The sequence below is a fragment of the Marmota flaviventris genome, chromosome 9 (genome assembly GCF_047511675.1).
Source record: "Marmota flaviventris isolate mMarFla1 chromosome 9, mMarFla1.hap1, whole genome shotgun sequence".
NCBI classification, from domain to species: Eukaryota; Metazoa; Chordata; class Mammalia; order Rodentia; family Sciuridae; genus Marmota; species Marmota flaviventris.
In genome coordinates, this window is record NC_092506.1 from 2907939 (window position 1) to 2929537 (window position 21599).

At 53.4% G+C, this 21599-nt stretch overlaps 1 protein-coding gene across 3 annotated transcripts in view; it reads right to left on the reverse strand.

The window, feature by feature from the left end:
• The window catches only part of Cars1 (cysteinyl-tRNA synthetase 1), a 51211-nt gene that overhangs the window by 15718 nt on the left and 13894 nt on the right, over positions 1–21599 (reverse strand). For 2 of the 3 annotated variants that reach the window (XM_027944310.2, XM_027944309.3), the window contains 7 exons: positions 20864–20952; positions 20122–20218; positions 19584–19682; positions 18429–18578; positions 4629–4769; positions 3726–3814; positions 2323–2444 (listed from right to left, as the gene is read on the reverse strand). In XM_027944310.2, the coding sequence (XP_027800111.2) occupies positions 2323–2444; positions 3726–3814; positions 4629–4769; positions 18429–18578; positions 19584–19682; positions 20122–20218; positions 20864–20952 (787 nt within the window). Of the gene's footprint in view, positions 1–2322; positions 2445–3725; positions 3815–4628; positions 4770–18428; positions 18579–19583; positions 19683–20121; positions 20219–20863; positions 20996–21599 lie in introns of all 3 variants that reach the window. The other variant, XM_027944311.3, reaches the window with a different exon arrangement.

Genomic DNA, 21599 nt, shown 5'->3' on the forward strand with positions numbered 1-21599 from the left:
TGTCCTCCCTCCTGGGCTCACAAGGGGCACAAAGGGAGGCAGCTAAGCATCAGCCAGGGAGGCCATGAGCCGAGGGCCAGCAGCCCTTGGGGACTTGCAGGAGGGGAGGTGGCATTTTGCTAGACTCGTGGTACATTCCCTCTGTGTACTTTGGTGAATGACAGGTGGCAGCAGCAGGCACAGCAGTGCAGTGGCCATGGCCCACAGGCCAGCCGAGCTCCACACTGAGGACCACCTGGCCTGGTGAGGGGCAGAGCCAAGGCCCCTGCTCTGGGCATGAGGGCACCAAGACCCAGCCTGGCACCAAGACCCAGCCTGGCCCTCAAGAGCCTGGCTGGCCAGACTTGCACCCTTCCCTGGTGACACCTCCCCCCGTGTGCCCTGGAACAGGAGGCACAGACTCCATCTTGCCAGGAGCTGTGGAGGGGCCATAGCTGAGCCTCCCTGAAGACACTGGGAAGGATGCCAAGCCCGCGCCTCAGGACCAGCGACATGCCCTGAACATGTAGGACGATGGCCACCAGCTTTCAACCCAGAAACCGTCACAGTCAGCGTCTGGGTATGTTGACAACCTGACTGAAATGTCTTCATGTCCCTCTCTTGCTGGTCTGCCACCAGCAGTCCCTCAAACCATGGCCGGATGTGGCTCCATGACACCCTCCTACGTGCAGGTTTTCAATTAGCTGTCGCCGTGCATATTTACTCACGAGTGTCCACGTATTATGACTTACTTTTGTTTTGTGGTGGTGCTGGGGATCAAATCCATGACTTACTTTTAGAAACACCACAGAGAAAAGGATCGTATCTCTCGCACGCCAAGGCCTTAAAGGCCGTTGCTTGGCAGAGCTGGCTGCTTCAGACTCTTTGAGAAAGAAATCACACAATCCCTCCCATCCTCATTCCTGCTAGCCACGCCCCTGCCACTGAGCCCCAGCCGCAGCCCCTCTACCTTATTTTGAGACCGAGTCTCACTATGTCCCCAGGCTGCTTCCAACCTAAGACCCCTGCCTCAGCCTCCCAGGAGACGGGGCACACACCAGCTGCACAGTCCTTCTGAGGGCATCTTCCTCTCGCTGGGCACAGGGAGCAGACCGCCACGGGAGGGGTACGCAGCCCTTGGGAGCGGGCGGAGATGTCCTTCCAGGGTGGGTGTGCCCTCTGCCACCCTTCCTATCTGAGGCGGGGCTCTGCTCTTGCTGTTCCTAGCACCTAGCAAGTCAGAGGTCTGATCTGTCCTGTGGGCGACGAGCCTCTCTGCGTTGCTCCAGCAGCAGCCTTTGGCTTGCCAGGTCCCTCACCTTGCCCCCGTGTCTATCTGCACCCCCCATGCTGTCTTGCCATCCTCCGATGCTCCTCGTCTGCCCACTGTGTCCCCTTAACCCCCAAGTGCACAAGCCGCACCTGGCTGCGTGCATCTGTCTGTGGCTTCCCTTCCACCCAGGCGCCAGGCACAGGCCTCTGTCTTGCACGTCCCCACAGCACCAGGGCCTCGCACACTGCGCTGTGCTCAGAGAATGAGGTCCCCATGAGAGCGACTCTGGGGTACATGCAGACCTTCTGCCGCTGCCCAGTTGGGGGAGCCTAAAGGAGCAGTGCTCTGGAGCTGCCCTCTCTCATCTCTGCCCCTTCACCATATCCAACTGTTCCCGCCCCGCAGCGGCAGCTGGGGCTCCGAGTCCTCTGGGGAGGTGCTCCATCTCCATGAACTCCTCCTCCCATGCCTGTGAACGCTGGAGCCCTAATGCCGCGGGCCGAAGGCCCATGTCCCCAAACGGCCCAGCCTGCCCTCTTTCACTGACTTTGGGTTGTTTTAGGTGCTAGTGTTTCTCCAGACTAGAACCCTACAGGTGAAAGTGCTTGATTGAAAAGCAACTTTCATGGCCAAACTGCCCTCCAGAAGTAGGGCTCGGTGGGAAGCGCCTCCAGCACGGGAGCCGCACCTGCCCTGCAAACACCCCAGCCTCACTCGTGGGAAGAGCCTGGAGAAATGGGGACCAGGTGTCCCAGCTGGGGCTCTCCTGGGCTCGGGAAGCCTGGTGTCCTTGCTTAAAATGTGGCTGGAGATTGAGAGACTCAGGACGCTTGCTCACATCCCAGAGTCTCACCGTCCGTTCCAACCTCATGTATAGTGACAGCAGCCCCCCAAATCAAGGCCCCAGGCCACTTGTCAGGACAGCATAGTGGCCGCTCCCTTGGCTTTGTATGAAACAATGCATTTCATGGTCCAGTGTGGACAGGCCCTCAAGTCCCTCTAGAGGAAGCAGCACCTGCTGCTGGCCACCCGGGGGAGCGCAGCTGCATGGGGCTCCTTTCAGTCCTTACCCTCCCCTTCCTGGAGAGCGGTCTGGTCCCCAACAGCTTCGGGCACCAGCTTGCCATAGGAGTGTTTCTCACTAGAGGCGAACTTCATGGTGTCAAAGTAGACAGACCCATTTGAAGCATAGCTGAAAGACAAAAGAGGAATTCAGGGACCAAGCAGACGCCACAGGACACCAGTCTGAATCCAAGGGCCGCAGAGTCGCGAGAGCCAAGGTCGCCTGTGTCTCCTGTTTCCGCCTTCACTGTGGCTGTTGGGAAGACTTGCCAGCTGCGCAGGCTGAGTGGGGGCTCCCGCCCACCACAGAGAGGCCTCGCCACTGCCCAGCAGTATGTCCCTCGGGAACCCGCTACTGGGCGCCACAGCCTGAAGTGACGACACCACCCTGCACAGCATGCCGTCACCTCTCCCCACCTGCACTCCACCACCCGGGGCCATGCCACTCTCTCCAAGAGCCTCCAGGTTATTCCAGGCCTAACAACCTGTCTTCCTTGAAGGGGGTTCGCCCCAATCTCATGGTGGCCTGCAGCAACCTGGGATAAGGGGGAGAGGTGGCCTCTCACGTCAGAGCCAGTGCTGCCGCAGACACAGCTGGGGCCTTGCTCCCCTTTCGGCCAGTACACGCAGCTGGGTGGGGAGGGCAGCCACCCAGGGGCAGGCCCAGGGCCCTCCACAGCCTAGGACACCGAGCACGGCCCACAGGCTCCGGAACCCCGGCTAGCTTCCACTGTGGTTCCTTTGCAGAAAGCCAACTTCAGAAACACGGAAAGTGTCCCTGCAGTGGACACGATGGAGTGCTCATCAGAGCACGGTGGGTAGTGTGTGCACTCAAACCTCAGCTGAGCAACAGGATGCTGGTGACATGCCCCTGCCCCTGGGATCGGACCCCAGGACACACACACTGAAGCGTCCACGTGGAGCCGAAGCCCTGCACACCCACAGCTGCTCTTGGCCAGTGAGCCACAGTCTTAATGGCTGAGCTTTCCAGAAACTTCATCCAGTGGCCCCAGGGCAGGACACTAGGCCTTCCGGGAGGGGCTGGTCAGCGAGACACCTGCTCCTCAGCCCAGGGCTGTGTGGAGCTGCAGGAGGATGGCTGATGGGGCTTCGGGACAGGCTATGTGCCGCCACCACCTGTCCCTTCTGCTTCCTGCCCTGAGCCACCAGGTGCCTGCACAGTTCAACACCTACTGCACAGCAGCCACCGCAGAGCCGGGAACCCACGGCCGTGGGCACAGCAATCCAAGATGGCAGCGGCAGGGCCGGGCGCTCCACGCAGGGCCAAACACCATAGGGGGCGAGTGCCCAGGTGACCCAGGAGCACAAGCTCCCCTGCTCCAGGCCTGGACAGGGGCTGGGCAGCTGCTGCTCTAGAGGGCTGTGCGCTGAGGGAGGGCTCTGTTCTTACCCATAGCCATTGTCAACAATCTTCTGGACAAAGTTCACAATTTCTGGCACATACTCGCTAACCCGGGTCAAGGCGTCGGGAGGCAGAACCTGTGGGTGACAAGGGCAAGTCTCAGCATGTCCCTTCCAAACACCTCAGCCTCCCAGGAACACACTCCATGAACACATCACCTGTCTGTCAAACAGGAAGCCCCGTACAGTCCAGCTGAGGGACAGGCACGCGGGTGGGCCTGCGCCACGAGGGACCCCACTGCGCCGACTAGCTGGCTGGGCCACCAGTGTCCCTGCCTCACTACCTCGGCTCTGCGCCCGTGTGAGTCTTCTTCCTTTGTGGCAAAATGGATGGTAGGCCCAGCTCTGGGGACGACTATGGGACCAAGAGAGGCCGCAGACAGCGCGGCCTGCTTCTCCCCGCCTGGGCCTGCGGGCCAGACGCCCCTGTGCCCACGGCCCTTCCTCCCCACCAGAGGCCCAGAAGCAGTGACGACCACAACAGGACCTCCTGGCCTTACAGGAGTCTTCCAACCTTCCTAAGAGTTCCCGACTTATTTTCTGGGCCAGGGGACAATAAAGGTGAAAATTCTGGTTAAAAACCGAAAACCAGGGCTAGGGCCGTGGTTCGGCAGCAGAGCGCTTGCCTAGCACTTTCGAGGCCCTGGGTTCTATCCTCAGCCCCCCCTAGAAATAAATAAATAAAATAAAGGTATTGTGTCTGACTACGATACATTAAAAAAAAAAAAAATCCATGAAAACAAAACCGAACAAGCCACTCGTGCCCCCAAGGAAGTATTTCACAGCTGGGCCTGCAAAGTTGAGGACACTGTGGGTCACACGGGCCTTCTGGCTTTACCAAAACAGGGATCTGGAAGCCAGGGCCGCGGCCGAGTGAGGAGCAGACACTCACGTTCAGAGCTTCCATGTCTCTGTGGAACTCCCCTTCCCAGAACTTGGGCAGTTGAGAGAAGATGGAGTTGTCGGCCACCTCGCTGCCACACGTGGAGTCCAGCCAGTCAGAAAGCAAGTCCTTTGCCTCTTCCAGCAACGTCTACAGGAAGGGACAGGAGGGGACAAAACACCCATGCTTGTGCCAGGTCTCACCAGGCCCATCCAGCATGGTGGTGGGAGCCACGCAGTGGCCATAGCGCCCAGCTGGGACCCACGAGTCACCACCTCCTGGGGAGACAGCAGAGCTGTGCCCCATGGCTGTGCCCCAGGGCCCAACCACACCCACAGGTGCCTGCACTCAGGAGGGAGACACTCTGTCCTTGGCAGCCCTGGAGGAGTCCAGCTTTGTGGCAGGCTGAGCTGAGCAGTGGCGGCCAGGGTCTCACGGCAGGCAGCCGTCGGTGGAAGTGGAGGCCAAGACGCAGGGTGGAGAGGAGTGCAGAGGGGTGGCCTGGCTGGAGCAAGAACGGGGGGACGGTGCCCAGCACACCAGGAGGAAGGGGCGCAGGGCAGCACCAGGGCCCCGCCCCCAGGCACTGCCTGCCAACAGCTCCTGGCTAGCAACCTTGCAAGAAGCCAACCAGCAGGTGCCCGTGTGCCTCCCCAGCCCAGCAGGCACCAGGGTGCACAGGTGGCAAAGGCAGGTGTGCACCCAGAGGCAGAGACCCAGGCCTGCCTTCAGTGCAGGACAGGAACCCCAGGGGTGACCTTGAGGAGATGAGCCCAGGCACTCAGGGAGGCACCTGTATTCTGTTCCTAGAACTACCAGACCAGGACCAGGCAAAAATAAAGTCCTTGTCAAGGTCACTACATGCCCAAGGGCAAGCAATCACGAGGAAAGCCATCAGAGACATGCCAGCCTTCAGGCGCCCGTGTCACCAGACCCACGGTGAAAAGAGCAAGTGTCGAATGTTTAGAGAAACAGGGTCACAAGGTGATGTGAAACAGCAGGCCAAAAGAGGCCACCAAGTGGGCCAGGGACTTTCAAAAGGAGAAATAAACCATATTTTTGGAGATGAAGTCTGTTAACTGTTGAGTGTCAACAGGGCGGGTGAGGTAGTTGAAGAGGGAATCGGCGAATAGGAGGAGAGAACTGAAGGAGTCACTGAAAGGAGAGAGGGAAGACCAGGAGGAGGGGTGGCTGAGAGCTGGGCCTCACACCTGCGGTGTCCCAGAGAGGGAGGGCAGCGAGCAGAAGAGACGCAGCAGTCGCCGACGGGAAGCTGAGGCTGACAGGGGGAGGGCCTGGCGGCCTCTCACAGGACCTCAGGGAAAGAGGCCAGAAAGGCGGTTTCTTCATAAGGAGCCAGACAGAAGGGAGGGAAGGTGACATGAAGACTGCCACCGTCCTCCACAGCTGCCAGGCACAGGAGCCAGCGCAGCAGGACGAGCCTCGGTGGTGGTCTGAAGAAGCCAGGCTGTGCGGTCAGTGCTCGGGGAACCTGCATCTGACCGGCCCAGGTGAGCTGGCCACAGGTGCCCAGGAAGGGGGTCCAGAGCATGGGAAGGAACGAGGTGCAAGAGCACAGAGAACCCACCCCCAGGTGGCAGCAGCATCGTGTGAGCTCGGAGTGAGCGACGCGCCAGGGTTCTGAGATCCAGGGCTGCGGAAGAAGGGGCAGAGTGGCCACTTGAGTCCTCGTTCAGTCACACACCCACAGAACCATCCCAAAGTGCAGCGCTCAACAGGGGCCTGGAGACACCAGGCCAGCGCCGGAGGGAGTCGCACAAAGGCCAAAGGGGGCCAAGCTGGGACAGAAGCCTGGGCTGGGGCCTCGGACAAGCCCCGCGCAGACCCAGCCCAAGGCCGGACCTACACCAGGCTCTCCAGCCACCTACTAGTGATGACTCTCCTGCGGCACAGGCCACTCAGGTGGGGGAGAAGGACAGAGGGGGCCTCAGCAGCACACCCCTGGGAAAGGCAGCCTGGGGTCAGGGAGGCAGGGGCTTGCCGGGCCCCCACCTAAGGCCAGCCATCCAGTCGTGGGTCGTCGAGGGATGAAGTGGTTCGCAACCCAACCACAGATAAAATGAAGCTGCGGAGGGGAGTGGACAGGAGGCCCGGCTCACCAGGGCAGCGCCGTGACTGGCGAGTCCTGGAGGTGGTTAGCCGATAGTCAACAGCCCCAAGGGGACCCAGTCACAGGGACCCCCACGCTGTTCTAAGTTTCACCTCCAGGAACTTGGCCAAGTTCTCACGGAGGACACGGACAAGGCACTCCTCTGGGCGGCGGGCAGGACGGGAGCCCTGAGATCCGCCAGCGCTCTCTTCTTAGCTGCCTGCTCTGCTCAGAATGTGTTCCCCAAACGCAGCAGTGCTGGGAGGGGGGCCTACTGGGAGGGCTTAGGTCACAGGGCCCCACTCTCAAGAGTGGGTCAGCATGGACTAGAAAAGGACTGGAGGCAGAGTCTGACCTTGTCTCTCCAACATCCCCTGCTGCCCTCCCACCTTTCCCCAGGGGAAGACGCAGTAAGAGAACCTGCCAGCTCCAGAGCCCCTGACCGTAGGAAATGGCTTACTATTCATTCTAAGTTACCCAGCGTCTGGTGTTCTGTTACAGCAACACGGCACAGCCCAAGACACTGCCCTTCAGAGGACTATTTAACCAGAGTGGAACCTGCCCAGAGGAAGGGAAGTCCCCAGCTCCAGCCAGCTCCAACCACCCTGCTTTAACAAGCAGAGGAAAATGGAGGTGCACATGAGGTCTGCAGTGCGAGGCACAGCCTCCCTGAACAGAGCCCTGACCCCTCCGCTGGTCACTCCACCGAAGGCTGTTCACAGCAGCTCCTCTCCACGGCTGGACACACAAGAGCAAGGCCTACTGAAAGGCCAAAGCGAGTTTTGTAGAGACCAAGCCAGCATCCAAAGTGGATGTGGCAGGGATGCTGGACGATCAGACAGAAGCTGTGACAGCCAGTCAATATGTGAGGGCCTCCCTGTGGACAGGTAGGTAGCCAGCAAGAGCAGACCTGGGAGACAGAGTCTAGCAGTCCACTTTCAGGACACAGAATTCAGCCTTCAATGTGAAACTCCTGGGGATGTACGCACAGCCTCGAGGGGAAAGGCACGGGCGCCGCTCAGAGCAGCACCACAGCCGCAGTGTGGCGGGTTCAGAGTCCATGCACCTGAGCAGCCCTTGACACACAGGAGGCAGGGACGCAGCTGGCCTGGCCAACAGAGACAGAAATTCTTCTGTTATGCATTTTTAAAAAATAAACCAATAGGAGACAGTAAAACCATCCCAGAAGACTGTGCACCACATTGCAGTCGGCCAATGGGGGACTGGGGAACAGTTAGGGCACAGTTCCCCATTGGGAACTGGGGAACAGAGTAGGGCACAGCATACTCTCTGTAACCTCTGAGTGCGCCTGCTGCCCAGACGCCAGATCCTACAAGACCAGCCTGAAGTCTCGCTTCCCCTGCACCTCGTGTCTCCCAGTCGATCGTTGGGTCTGGGCAGATGTGTTTCTCACAGACAGATAAGGAGAGCAGAGAGATGGAAGTTCTAAGAAAGAACAACAAAAACGCTAGAGAGGAAAGTGTCCCAGAAAAGAGTGGCTGCGGTGGCGCACACCTGTATTCCAGCTACTGGGAAGCTGAGGCAGGAGGATGGACGTTAAGGCCAGCAGGGGCCACCTGGTGAGACCTTATCTCAAAACAAAACAAAAATGGCTGGGATGTGGCTCGGCGGTGGAGCACCCTGGGTTCCAGCCGAGGTACACAAGACAGTGCTTGGTGGCTCACCACTGAGCAGACAGTGGAGAACACTCTTGCACTGAGGATCTGATGGCAGAAAGTTCCAGAAATGAAAAGCAGAATGAGTGAAGCCTGGAGAGAACAGAGCATCAAGGACTGTGGGACCCCAGAGGGGTGCAATGGTGGTTCACAGCGCTCCCCCCATGCTGCGGACGAGCCCCGCTGCCCTGCTCCTCCCTCACCTCAGGGAAGCAGGTCACCTTTCTTCCCATCCCAGGCAGAGTCATCTGTCCTTGAACACCCACCACAGGAGCCAAGCGATTCAGCCTGGGGAAGGCCCCAGAAGACCTCAGACTGTCCCCCAGATGAACAGGCGAGTTACAGCCCTGGCCCCGAGTCGCCTCTTTAAAGCCCCCTGCTCTCCCCACGGGCAGATTCGCAGCCTCCGGGACGGGAGTCCCTGTCTTCTCCTTTGCTTGCTCAGCAATGCAACTTCTTTTTCCTTTTTCTCAAAACTGTGTCCTAGTGGTTGGATTGACATGGGGGATAAGGAGCTTTCAGTAACAGGAGCAGGAGAGGGGAGAGGGACAGAGGCAGTGCCTGAGTGTGTCCCCAGTCATTGTCAGACTCCAGACCACGGCTCAGGGCACTGGAAGGCACTACACCTGGGCAGCCACTGTCAAAGAGGAAAGTCCTGCAAGCAGCTGGGGGAAGAGGGGTGCTGACAGGAGCCTCCACCAGGAGCCTGCACATGCCAAGCCACCCTCAAAGTGGAGGCTTCCTCATCAAACAGAAGAGCCCAGGCGTCTGCGGCCAGCACCTGCCTTCCAGGAAATGCCGAAAAGCTTCTCAGAGAGAAGCAAATGGTGAAGGTCAGAAACTTGGATCTCCGTGAAGAGGAAGCACATGGAAGCAAGATGAAGTGGAGGTCAAACAGACGGTCATTCTCCAGGGCCTGGTGCAGAGGCAGAGCCTGCTCCACGTGCCCCAGGCCCTGAGGCTGGTCCCTGGGCCACAAATGAAAACAGGCAAGCAGACAAAAGACCCCCAATGGCACTCTTCCTTCCTCCTGAATCTAACAGACCCTCTGTTCAAACTGACACGACTATTCCTGCTTATGTGTGAGGGAACACAAAGAGCGGCCACTGCGGCCCGCCAGCTCGGCGGGGTCAGGCCGAGGCGGACTCCAGGGCACCAGCTGTACCAGAGAAAACCAAGCTGGGTATGTTCAGGGAAAGAAAACGGAATCACAGAGAGCGTTCAATAAAACTGCAAAAGGGGGCTGGGGTGGTGGCTCAGCAGTAGAGTGCTCACCTAGAACGTGAAAGGCCCTGGGTTCGATCCTCAGCACCACAAAAAAGTAAATAAATAAAATAAAGGTATCGTGTCCAACTATTTCTAAGAAATAAATGTTTAAAAAAAAAATACAAAAGGGCCAGGTGCAGTGGCGCATGCCTGTAATCCTGGTGGCTTCGGAGGCTGAGGCAGGAGGATCGTGAGTTCAAAGCCAACCTCAGCAAAAGCAAGGCACTAACAACTCAGTGAGACCCTATCTCTAAATAAATAAAAAGCAGGGCTGGGGATGTGGCTCAGTGGTCGAGTGCCCCTGAGTTCAATCCCCAGTGTCCCAAACAACAACAACAAACTGTAAAGGCTGAGAAAGAGTAGAAGACAGAACAGGAACAAAGAACAAGAGCAAAAAATAAAAACCAGTAACAAACATGGTAGATATTGATGTCCCTCTGTGTCAGCCATCTCAGAATGCCAACGGTGTCTATCATTTACATCACACACACACACTCTCGCGCGATCCACTGAGCACACACACACACAGATACCTATTCATTTGGATGCGGGCATGAACCCACGGCCTTGCATGTGGCTAGGCAGGCAAGTGCTCTTCCAGTGAGCTGCCCCCCTAGCCTTGAACGCCAACTGTATAAATGTGCCAGTTAATAGACAAGAGATGTCAGAGTGTGTCACCAAAAGCTTGGTCCTTGTCTCTGACGCCAATTCAATAACCAAGACAAGGTCCTGAGGAAAAGGAAAAAGAAGTTTTATTGCTTAGTTAGCAAAGGAGAAACACAGGGGACTCCTGTCCCAAAGGCTGTGATTCTGCCCATCCACAGGAACAGGCGGTTTATAGAGGTGACTCAGAAAAAATGAGATCGGAAAGGAGAAGGTCAGGGAAAAGAAGATCAGGGAGAAGTTTAAGGAAAAAAGGATTGGGAAAAAGAAAAAAAAAATCTGTGTTTCAAAGCCACAAGGGATATAGTCAAAGCATCACGTGAGCCCTGTTCCAAGTAGACCGAAAAACAGTGCCCTGGGTTCAATCCCAGCACTCCAAACCACAAGAACCAGAACCAAAAGTCAGCACCCAGTCACGTGCTGTCAACCAGAAACCAGTTTAAATATAAAAATGCAAGATTGGGGCTGGGGCTGGGGCTGGGGCTGGGGCTGGGGCTGAGCGGTGGAGCACTTGCCTAGCACGTGTGAAGCACAGGGTTTGACCCTCAGCACCACAATAAAAAAAAAAAGAAAAGAAAAGAAAGTTTTAAAAAATGCACGATTAAAGGTGAATGGGCGGGGAGAGATGTGCCAGGCTATCACTAACCAAAAGAAAGCCAGAGTGGCTCTACTAATACAGAGAGGGCACTACCCAGCCACAAGGGGCAGAGACTGTCCACCTGCAACAATGTCAAGACACCAGGGTCAAAGCTGAGGCCTGCGGGGGCCTGCGCAGGCCTCAGCAGAGGACTCACTCTCGCAGCTGGAGAGCCAGCTGCTCTCTGGAAACAAACGTCAGATCCACCCGGCTGAGCTCCAGGACCCCCAGCAACTCAGGGAACACAGGGCAGCTAGGGATGCCCCCACCCCCCACAGCAGGAAGCCCACTCCCAGCTCTCCAGAACATTCCAGAGACAGACCTCATCAGGAACATAAAGTCCACCTTGACAGACTGAAAGGAAGTCCCGCAGGGTAGGTCTCCAACCACCCTGGGATTCACCGGGAGCTGGTGACATAAAGAGCTGGCAAAGGCACCAGGAATGATCCCGACCCCCGGACTATCTACAAGGTGCAGGGGGAAGTGACGGAGCAGGCGAGGGGAAGCACAGGGGTGGTCTTCAGGAAGCTGCCACCATGGCTGGCCTTCAAAGGACAAAGGGAGGATGGTTACCAGGGGAGGGGACACAAAAAGACTCAGAAGGAAAAATGCAACGCCTCTGACTCACAGCCAAGGAGACAGCTACAGGGAACCTTCCAAAAAGGAGCAGAATAAACGTGAGGAAAAAGGAAGGAGGGGGCAGTGGGAAGGAGGCCAGAGCCATGAGCAGCGGGCGGCGGCAAGGATCCCGGCAGGCCCCGCGCACCCCACAGCGCCTCCAGCAGGAAGCCACCTCCCGCACGGAGCCCTGCAGGGCTGATGGCAGAGCCCAGAGCCCCACAGAGACCCCTGGGAACCACGGTGGGGCCGCAGGTGCCCAGGAAAGGAGAGCTTCCCAGCCAGAGGAGGGCCCATCCCTGCCCAGGCATCAAGACCTCGAAGCCCCCGGAAGAAAACACAGAACATCTTCCCCCTCGGTAGGACAGACTTCTTAGACCAGAGCTGTGCTGAGGAAGAGGTGCTCGGCTCCCAGACAGAAAGCAGACGCCAAGGCACAAGTGAGAGGAAGTGCCAGCCACGCAGTCCAACCACGAGGGCCGCTGCAGGGGCAGGAGAAGGTGTCAACCCCTCAGAAGACACCACAGCCGGGGAGGGCCACGGGCCAGAACCACGCTGGCCTCCAGCAGGGGCCGGGACGCAGTCTCAGGGAGGCTGAGGAGGTGTGCTCGAGCCAGCGCTGTCCCCGCTCAGCACTCACTCGACTGGCAAAGCAGGAGTATGGGGACACGCCGACACCCAGGATGGGGTGTGGTGGGAGAAAGGCTTCAGACAGCAGGGAGCAGGCCGCAGGCCGAGGCTGCTGCTTGAGGGGGGCTGCCACAGGGGGCCCGGGGCCTGCACCCAGAGCCAGTGCAGGGGTCCCCAGTCTCACTGCAGTGGCCCGGTGGCTACTGCACCAACACTGTGGTTTATGGGGACGGAACCCCAGCTTTGCTCCTGGGAATCGAACTGTGGGGCATCCTGAGTGGAGGCCATCCCTGTGACAGGGGCCCGTGGGTGCTGAGTCTCTCCTGGGCTTCCCTGAAGGGACAGCTCCCTGTGCTGCCGGGCTGTCCTGGAGGAGGAAAGTGCACTCTGCCCAGAGCTCCAGAGGCTGACGGGGATCCTCAGCTCCTCCCACGCCTCTGCCCAGCCGGGGGTCCTAGCTGTGTTATGGTGACAAACCTCAGGCGAGAAGACCACTAGATACCAAGTCCTGAGTCCTTCAGAGAACCCAGAATGTGTGGGCAGTGCTGGGAGCCCTGACAATCACCCAGATACATGTTCTACAACCAGCATCCTCTCAGGTATGTGGCGCTCCAACCCATGGCCCGTGAAAAGATGCTCAGTGTCACCAGTCATTAATGAAATGCAAATCAAACCACAAGAAGAGACCACTGCCCACCCACTGGCATGGCTATTACCAGACAGAACCGCAAGCGCTGGCAAGGCCACGGGCACCTGCGGCTCTCCCACCCTGGGCAGTGGAAACACTATGGTGGGTCCCGGGACATGACACTAGAGTCATCCCAGGGCCGGCAATTCCTCCACTGGCCATATGCACAGCAGAACCAAAAGGAGGGTTTCAAACAGGTATCTGCCCACCTGTGTTCACGGCAGGATCATCCACGTCAGCTGACCACGTCCACTAACAGGCGAGTGGCTACCCGAACGTGGCCACACGCTGGAATGCTGTCGGCCATAAGAAGGAACTCAGACACACGAGGCAACACAGAGGAGACACCCTGCCGGGCGAAGCCCTGACAACACTGTCCAACTCCCCCTACAAGGGGCACAGAGACCCTCAGAAGAGGATGGGGAGCCGAGGCCTGGGAGGGCAGAAGCAGCCTTCAGAGTGGGACAGAGTTCTGGGCTGGGGAGGAGGTGCACAGCAGGAAAGCGTGCCCAGCACCTCTGTGCACTACACAGGATCAGACAGGAAAGGCCGTTACATATTTTACCACATTAAAAAAGATTATTAGTAGGACAACTGCTTTATGCCAAAGTTAATGAGGAGGGACAAAGAAGGACATTTCATACCGCTTAATGGAATTATACCATCAAGATACAACAATCAGAAATATTTATGCCTCAAACAATGGAGGATCTACATACATCAACAAACCTTTCTCAATTTCAAGAATCAAATAGATCACAATACAATAATATTGGGTGACTTTAACTCTCACTACTGGACAGATCCTTCAAACAAAAACTAAATAAAGAAACTACAGAAATAAGAAATACGATTACTAATTTAAACTTAACAGACATATATAGATCACTTCATCCATCAATGAGTGAATATGCTTTCTTCTTCAGCACACAGATCCTTCTCTAAAACAGACTATATCTTAGGTCACAAAGCAACTCTTAGAAAATACAAAAAAAAAAACAGAGATGATACCTTGCATTCATCAGATCATAATGGTATGAAAATAGAAATCAACAATAAAATACATCATAGAAGCTACTCTAACACCTTCAGAATAAATAATATGCTATTGAATTACCAATGGATAGCAGAAGAAATCAAGGATGAAATAAAAAAATACTGAGAGATAAATGAGAACACTAATACAACATATCAAAATCTCTGGGACACTATGAAGGCAGTACTAAGAGAAAAGTTCATTGCATTGAGCTCATTCATTAAAAGAAATAGAAAGTCACAAAATACATGACCTAATACTACATCTCAAAGCCCTAGAAAAAAAACAAATCAACACCAAAAGCAGAAGACAGGAAATGATTAAAATCAGAGCTGAAATCAATGAAACTGAAATAAACAAAAAAAACGATGAAACAAGAAGTTGGTTCTTTGAAAAAATGAAATTGATAAACTCTTAGCCATGCTAACAAAGAGAGACAGAAAACTCAAATTACTAAAATTTGTGATGAAAAAGGAAATATCACAACAGACACTACTGAAATACAAATTATAATCATAAACTATTTTGAAAATTTATACTTTAACAAAATAGAAAATCTTGAAGACATTGACAGATTTCTAGAGACATATGACCTACCCAAATTGAATCAGTAGGACATAGAAAATTTAAACAGATAAACTTCAAGAAATGAAATTGAAGATGTCATCAAAAACCTTCCAACCAAGAAAAGCCCAGGACCAGATGGACTCTCAGCCGAGTTCTACAAGACCTTCAAAGAAGAACAAACACCAATCCTCCTCAAAGTATTCCAGGAAACAGAAAAGGAGGGAGCACTTCCAAACTCATTCTAGGAGGCCAGTATCATCTGCTACCACAACCAAAGACACATCAAGGAAAGAAACTTAAGACCAATCAATATCCCTGATGAACACAGAGGCAAAAATTCTTAATAAAAAGACAGTGCACCGTGATCAAGTGGTTCATCCCAGGGAGGCAAGGTTGGCTCGACATAAGAAATCAATAAACATAATTCACCACATCAATATATTTAAAGATTTTATATATATATATATATGTGTGTGTGTGTGTGTATGTGTATTCTCAATAGATGCATAAAAAGCATTTGAGAAAATACAGCATCCATTCACGTTCAAAACACTAGAAAAACTAGGGATAATAGGAACATACCTCAACATTGTAAAAGCTGTATACGCTAAACCCAAGGCCAGCATCATTCTAAATGGGGAAAATTTGAAAGCATTCCCTCTAAAAACTGGAACAAGACAGGGATTTTTTTTTTTGTTCACCACTTCTACTCAACATAGTCCTGGAAACTCTAGCCAGAGTAATTAGATAGAAGAAAGAAATTAAAGGAATACAAATAGGAAAAGAATTCAAACTATCCCTATTTGCTGATGACATGATTCTATATTTAGAAAACTCAAAAAAACTTCACCAGAAAACTTCTAGAACGAATCCATCAAAGTAGCAGGATATAAAATTGACACCCATGAATCAATTGTGTCCCTATACATCAGTGACAAATCAACTGAAAGAGAGATTTAGGAAAACTATCCCATTCACAATAGCCTCAAAGAAAATAAAATATCTGGGAATCAATCTAACAAGAGGTGAAAGACCTCTACACTGAAAACTACAGAACACTAAAAAAAGACATTGAAGAAGATCTTAGAAGGTGAAAAGATCTCCCATGTTCTTGGATAGGCAGAATTGACATTGTCAAATGGTCATGATACCGAAAGCGCTATACAGATTAATGCAATGCTTATTAAGGTCTTGATGATGTTCTTCATAGAAATAGAAAAAGCAGTCACAAAATTAATTCGGAAAAATAAGAGGTTTAAAATAGCCAAGGCAATCCTTAGCAAGAAGAGTGAAGTAGGGGCATTGCAATACCAGAACTTAAACCATACTACTGAACAATAGTAAGAAAAACGGCACAGTACTGGCACCAAAACAGACATAAAGACCAATGGTGAGAAGAGAAGACAGAGACACACCCACATAGATACGGTCACCACATCCTAGACAAAGTGCCATGAACATATGTTGGGGGCTTTGGCTGTGGCTCAGAGGAAGAGCGCTCGCCTAGCACGCGTGAGGCACTGGGTTCAATCCTCAGCACCACATAAAAATCAATAAAATAAATGTATAAAAAGTACAATAACATTGTTTAAAATATATATATATATATATATATATGTTGGAGAAAAGATAAGCCTCTTCAACAAATGGTGCTGGGAGAACTGGAAATCCATATGTAGCAAAATGAAATTAGACTCCTCTATCTCACCCTGCACAAAACTCAACTCAAAGTGGATCAAGGACCTTGGCATCACATCAGACATTCTGCGCCTACCAGAAGAAAAAGTAGGCCCAAATTTCCATCATGTCAGCTTAGGAACCAAATTCCTCAGTGAGACTCCTAAAGGGCAAGAAGTACAATCAAGAATCAATAAATGAGGCTGGGGTTATAGCTCAGTTGGCAGAGCGCTTGCCTGGCACGTGTGAGGCACTGAGTTCGATCCACAACACCACATAAAAATTAAATAAAGGTATCGTGTCCATCTACTATAAAAATATTTCTTTAAAAAAGGAATAAATGGGATGGCATAAAACTAAAAAGCTTCTTCACAGCAAAGAAAACAATCAAGAACAGGAAGAGACAGTCTACAGAATGGGAGACAATCTTTGCCACCTGGATCTCAGATAGAACATTAATCTCTAGGATATATAAAGAACTCAAAAAACTTAACACCAGAAAATAAAAAACAAATACCCCAACCGATAAATGGGCAAAGGAACTAAACAGGCACTTCACAGAAGAAATTCGATTGGTCAACAAATATATGAAAAAAATGTTCAACATGTCTAGGAATTAGAGAAATGACAATCAAAACTACAGAGATTCCATCTCATCTCAGTCAGAACAGCGATTATCAAGAACACAAGTAACAGTAAATGTTGGCAAGTGTGGGGGAAAGGCACACTGATACACTGCTGGTGGGATGGCAAACTGGAAAGCTGTATGGAGATTCCTCAGAAAACCTGGAATGGATCACCTTTTGACTCAGCTACCCCTCTCCTTGGCTTATACCCAAAGGATTTAAATCAGCATATTATAGTCATGCAGCCAAACGAATGCTTATAGCAGCTCAATTCACAATAGCTAAGCTATGGAACCAACCTAGGTGCCCTTCAACAGATGAATGGGTAAAAAAACCCCACATAATGGAATACTACTCAGCCATAAGGAAGAATGAACTTATGGCATTTGCCAGTAAACGGGTGGAACTAGAGACATCATGCTAAGTGAAATAAGCCAATCCCCAAAAACCCCAAAGGCCTAATGTCCTCTCTGATATGCGGATGCTAACTCACAGTAAGTGGTGGTGGGGCAGGGATAGAAGTTCACTGAAGCGGACAAAGGGGAATGAAGGGCAGGGGCTGGGATCAGGAAAGGCAGCAGAATGAATCCAACATCACTTTTCTATGTTCTTGCATGAACTCACGACCAGTGAAACTCCACATCACGCACCACACACGAATGGGAAGTCTCACTCCACGTATATATGTCAAAACATACCCTACTGTCATGTGTAACTGGAAAGAACTAAAAAAAAGGCTCTGTGGTAGCATTGTTGGTAACAAGGAAACCTGAAGCCTGGGCCAGCAGCTCAGCCCAGCAGTACTGGAGGCGTGAAAGTGACCATGTGGGTCCACCTCAGAGACAGGACTTCAGTGGAAGCCCATGGCTGGAAGGTGAAGCACACAGGATCCATTTTCATGAAGCTCAGCCAGGCAATCTGTGGGAACTCAGCAGGAGCAAACTAAAAAGAAAACTGGGGGAGAATGGCCGACTCGGACTTCAGGCCACAGGTCTCTGAGGCAGGGGCACAGGAGTCAGTAGTGAGGGTCGGCAAGGCTGTGGTCTGGAGCCGGGGTGGGCTCTTGCCAGAGCCTCTCTGGTACTGCTGCCCGCCCTGGCCAGGCCCGGCTTGTTTCTCATTCCCAGAGCTATGGTGGCCAGCAGAGGGCGCTGGCAGCGAGAAGGGAGGGACAGGGGCAAAGTGGGCACCCTGTATGTCCACTGCCCTCACTCCTGTCTGAAGGGGGTCTTCCCAGCAGTAGCAGCAGACCTGCCCAGTGCCAAGGCCGGTCCCATAGGTTCTCACCCACAGAACCCTGGCCCTGGGAAGGACACTGGACAACCATGGGATGATCCCCAAAGAAGGCCACTCCCCTGTGTTCCCAGTGGGCATGGTGGGAGCAAGTGTCCGAGGAGAAGCAGGTGGGACTCACATGGATCCCGGGCTTGCTCCAGTGGCTCTCTGCTCGGCACCTAGGAGATGGGGCTGGAGGGCATGGGATGGGGAGCACCAACTCAGCCACCCAAGAGCAAGGCCACCAGTCATGGGCCCAGGCATCTGACTCTAAAACGCAGACTGGTCCCCTGCAGAGCATCTTACGCACAGAGCTGGCAGGGACCCCGGAAGTGCTCACCTCCGCGCGGCTGTTGATCTCCTCTTCAGAGAGGCCGGCGACCACGGCCTGGTCAAGTGGCCCTGTGGCCACCTCCACTGTGTGTTGGATTCGCTCAAGCATCTGCCTCTTGCCAGGATCTGTGGTCTCACTTAACTTTACTGAAAACGGCTACAGAAAAAGGGGCATATCAACCTTGGTGGATACCACACTGAAACCTGTGCTCACAGAGCTGACTCAAGGCAGAGAAGACCAGTGTTTCTCACTGGCCCAAGGTGATCGAGAAGTCTGCACCCCAGCTCTTCCCCAAGCAGTGGGCCCAGAGGCCTGTGTCCTCAGCTGAGGCAGTCCTGCGCTGGCCCTCCTCACACACGACTGGGTGGGACCCTTCACTGCTCTGCGTCTCAGTGGCCACCTGTAAAATGGGGCTGAGAGCAATACTTCTAGGCTGCTGGGGGCTAAACGAGAGTATATGCAGAGCCCTGAGAAGCAGCAGCCATTTCCATCTCAAAGGCCACTGCGGCCCAGCAGGCCCCAGTCCTGTTAGCCTGACAGCGAGACCCCAATTCATGCCTTCATTTCCTTTCAGAGATAAAATGCCACAGACATGCCAGTAATATCACTCTAATTACTAGGGATTCCTGGGAGTTATTAAAGCAAATAAAATGACTTTCTCTTACATATCTTGTCATATTATGTAATACAATACAGAACCGCGTTTACAATATGCTTATTCAGAATTAGATTATCAAGTTGGAGAAAACGCATTTCAATCGTTCTGAAGATTCGCAGTATCGTGGATACAACAGATCTCAAGCCAGCACAACTTCTGCACTTGGGCAGAGGCAGCAGACTGGTCACGACCTCAGCTTTGTAACTGGACAGTAATACTGTTGGGTCTTCTCAGGAGCAAGTGTGGTCAGTGGCACTGTGATGCCTCAGGTTCTCCTGGAAGCAGAAGGAAGGCCACCTACCCTGCACTCCGTCCCCATGCATCTGTCCTGCTCACTTTCCCGTAGGCCAGAAGCCACACGTGCCGAGACTCTAGTACCCCTGACAAAATGGCTTATGCACTGCTCTGTGGAGACAGACTGCACTTTGGGGACAATGACCTACAGAGGGCCCTAGTGCCATAAGCAGGAGGCAGGGCAACATCTAGAGCGGAAGAGGGCTCACCTTCAGAGCAGCACGAATATCCTCCAGGAGCTGGGTGGCTGGTGGTTTCCGCTCCCGATACTGTGCAAACAAGTGATTCTGCCGGGCCCTCCTGATGATCTGCAGCGGGAGACAGGGTGTGCTCAGAGCCCACTCCCATCCATGCAGCAGGCTGCCCCCTCACTGAGCAGGTGTAAATGGTGGGTAAGCACCCTGGGACCCCAACACCACCCTCAATCTGCTACTTGCTGAGCGGAAGAGGTGAACTTCCTGATGCCTGAGAAACAGGTGCTGGGTCCCACTTCCTCCAGAGCCAGATACAGAGCAGGATCCCTTCTCAGAGCACCAGGGACACAAACTCAACCTGGCCCCTGAACATGCTGGGTTCTAGTGGCATCTACACCTACGTAAGTGTCCACACATCTGCATAAGCTAGTACCAAACCATTGAGGGGACTCAAGTAGGTGCATTTAGTCACGCCTAAGCTAGCTCAAACCTACACCATGCTACTTACGGATCAGAGTCCTGTGAGTATGACTGATCTGGAACACTCCCCTACCTTGTCATCAATGTCTGTGATGTTCATGCAGTAGAAGACGTCGTACTGAAAGTAATCCTTTAACACTCTTCTCAGGATGTCGAAAGAGATGTAGGACCTGAACAGTGAACACACAAGCTTCCATCAGCACATGCTGTATGTTAGCCGGGCACTACAGGAGCATGCACAGGCTAAGCGGCCCTGAACTGATAATCCAAAATGCCCCCAAACCCAAAGTCCTCGTGATGTGCAGCCTAATGATGCCATGAAGGAAAAGCCCACACCATTAAACTTTGCTTCACGCACAAAACTGCAAAAACTATTACCTTCAAGTTATATGTATAAGGTGTACATGAAACAAACAAATGTCTTGCTTCGACTTGGGTCCTATCCCCAAGATAGCTCACGACATACACGCAAATACTCCAAAATCCGAAATAAAACATGCTTCTGGCTCCAAGCACCAGAAAGGGAAATTTGACCTGTGTAAGTAAAAGGATTCTGTGGCCTCTACCCTAACAGCCACGAACTCTCGTCAAGCCACACCTGTGGACAGACAGGTCAGGGTCACAGGCAACTTGGCCTCAGGTCTGAGAGCCATGGAAACTCTGCACAGGGGACCTGCAGAGCTGGAGGGATAAGGAAAGCATGATGGGGGTGTTGGAGTGGAGTCCAGGACAGCAACCAGGCTGGGGACACTGGCCTCTGGGTCAGCCCTAACCTTCCTGCAGCAAGGTGGATCACCTGCGGCACTGGACCTTACCTGGCATGCCCCATGTGCGATGCATCATAGACAGTGGGCCCACAGCAGTACCAGGTCACTTTTTTCCCATCTTGAGGTATGAACACGTCCTTGTTAGAAGTGAAGGAGAGCCGTCACAAGAGATCCCAGAAGCTGCGCAGGAGCACCCAAAGTTCAACACGCATCCCCCTGCTCTCAGGCCCAGACTGCCCGCTGCCTTTGTTCTGCACAAGCGTATTTCACGAGCACTATTTTATTGGATTAAAAAGGCTACAGTAGTCTGGTGGGAGCCGTAGAATCCACGGCAGCCCCGCTCACTGTCCACTGATGGAGACGGCTAGAGCCCCTTTCCCCTGGGGTCCTGTCCCCCTCTGGAGTGTGCATCCTTTGTGGGAATGCTACTTGTGCAACAAAGGCAGCGAGCATCTGGGCCTGAGCAGGTGCTCGTAGCCCCCCACCTGCTCCAGGCACAGCCTCAGGGGTCTGGCTTCTGCTTTCTTCTTCAGAAAAGTCACTGAGGCCAAGAGCAGCAGCCTGGGCCCTAGAGCAAGCCTAGGGTCTTGTCTGGCCAGGGTCTGTCCCTCCCTGAACGCCTGGCTTGCAGGCCAGACCATCCCAACACCCCAAAAGCTTTTGGGGGACATCAGGACCAATGAGTTCCATAACAAGACTGTGGGCTGCGCTGCCCCTGCCCCTGTCCCTGCCCGCTAAGCATGCTTGCTGATCAAAATCCCAACCTTTTTTGAACACCCCAACC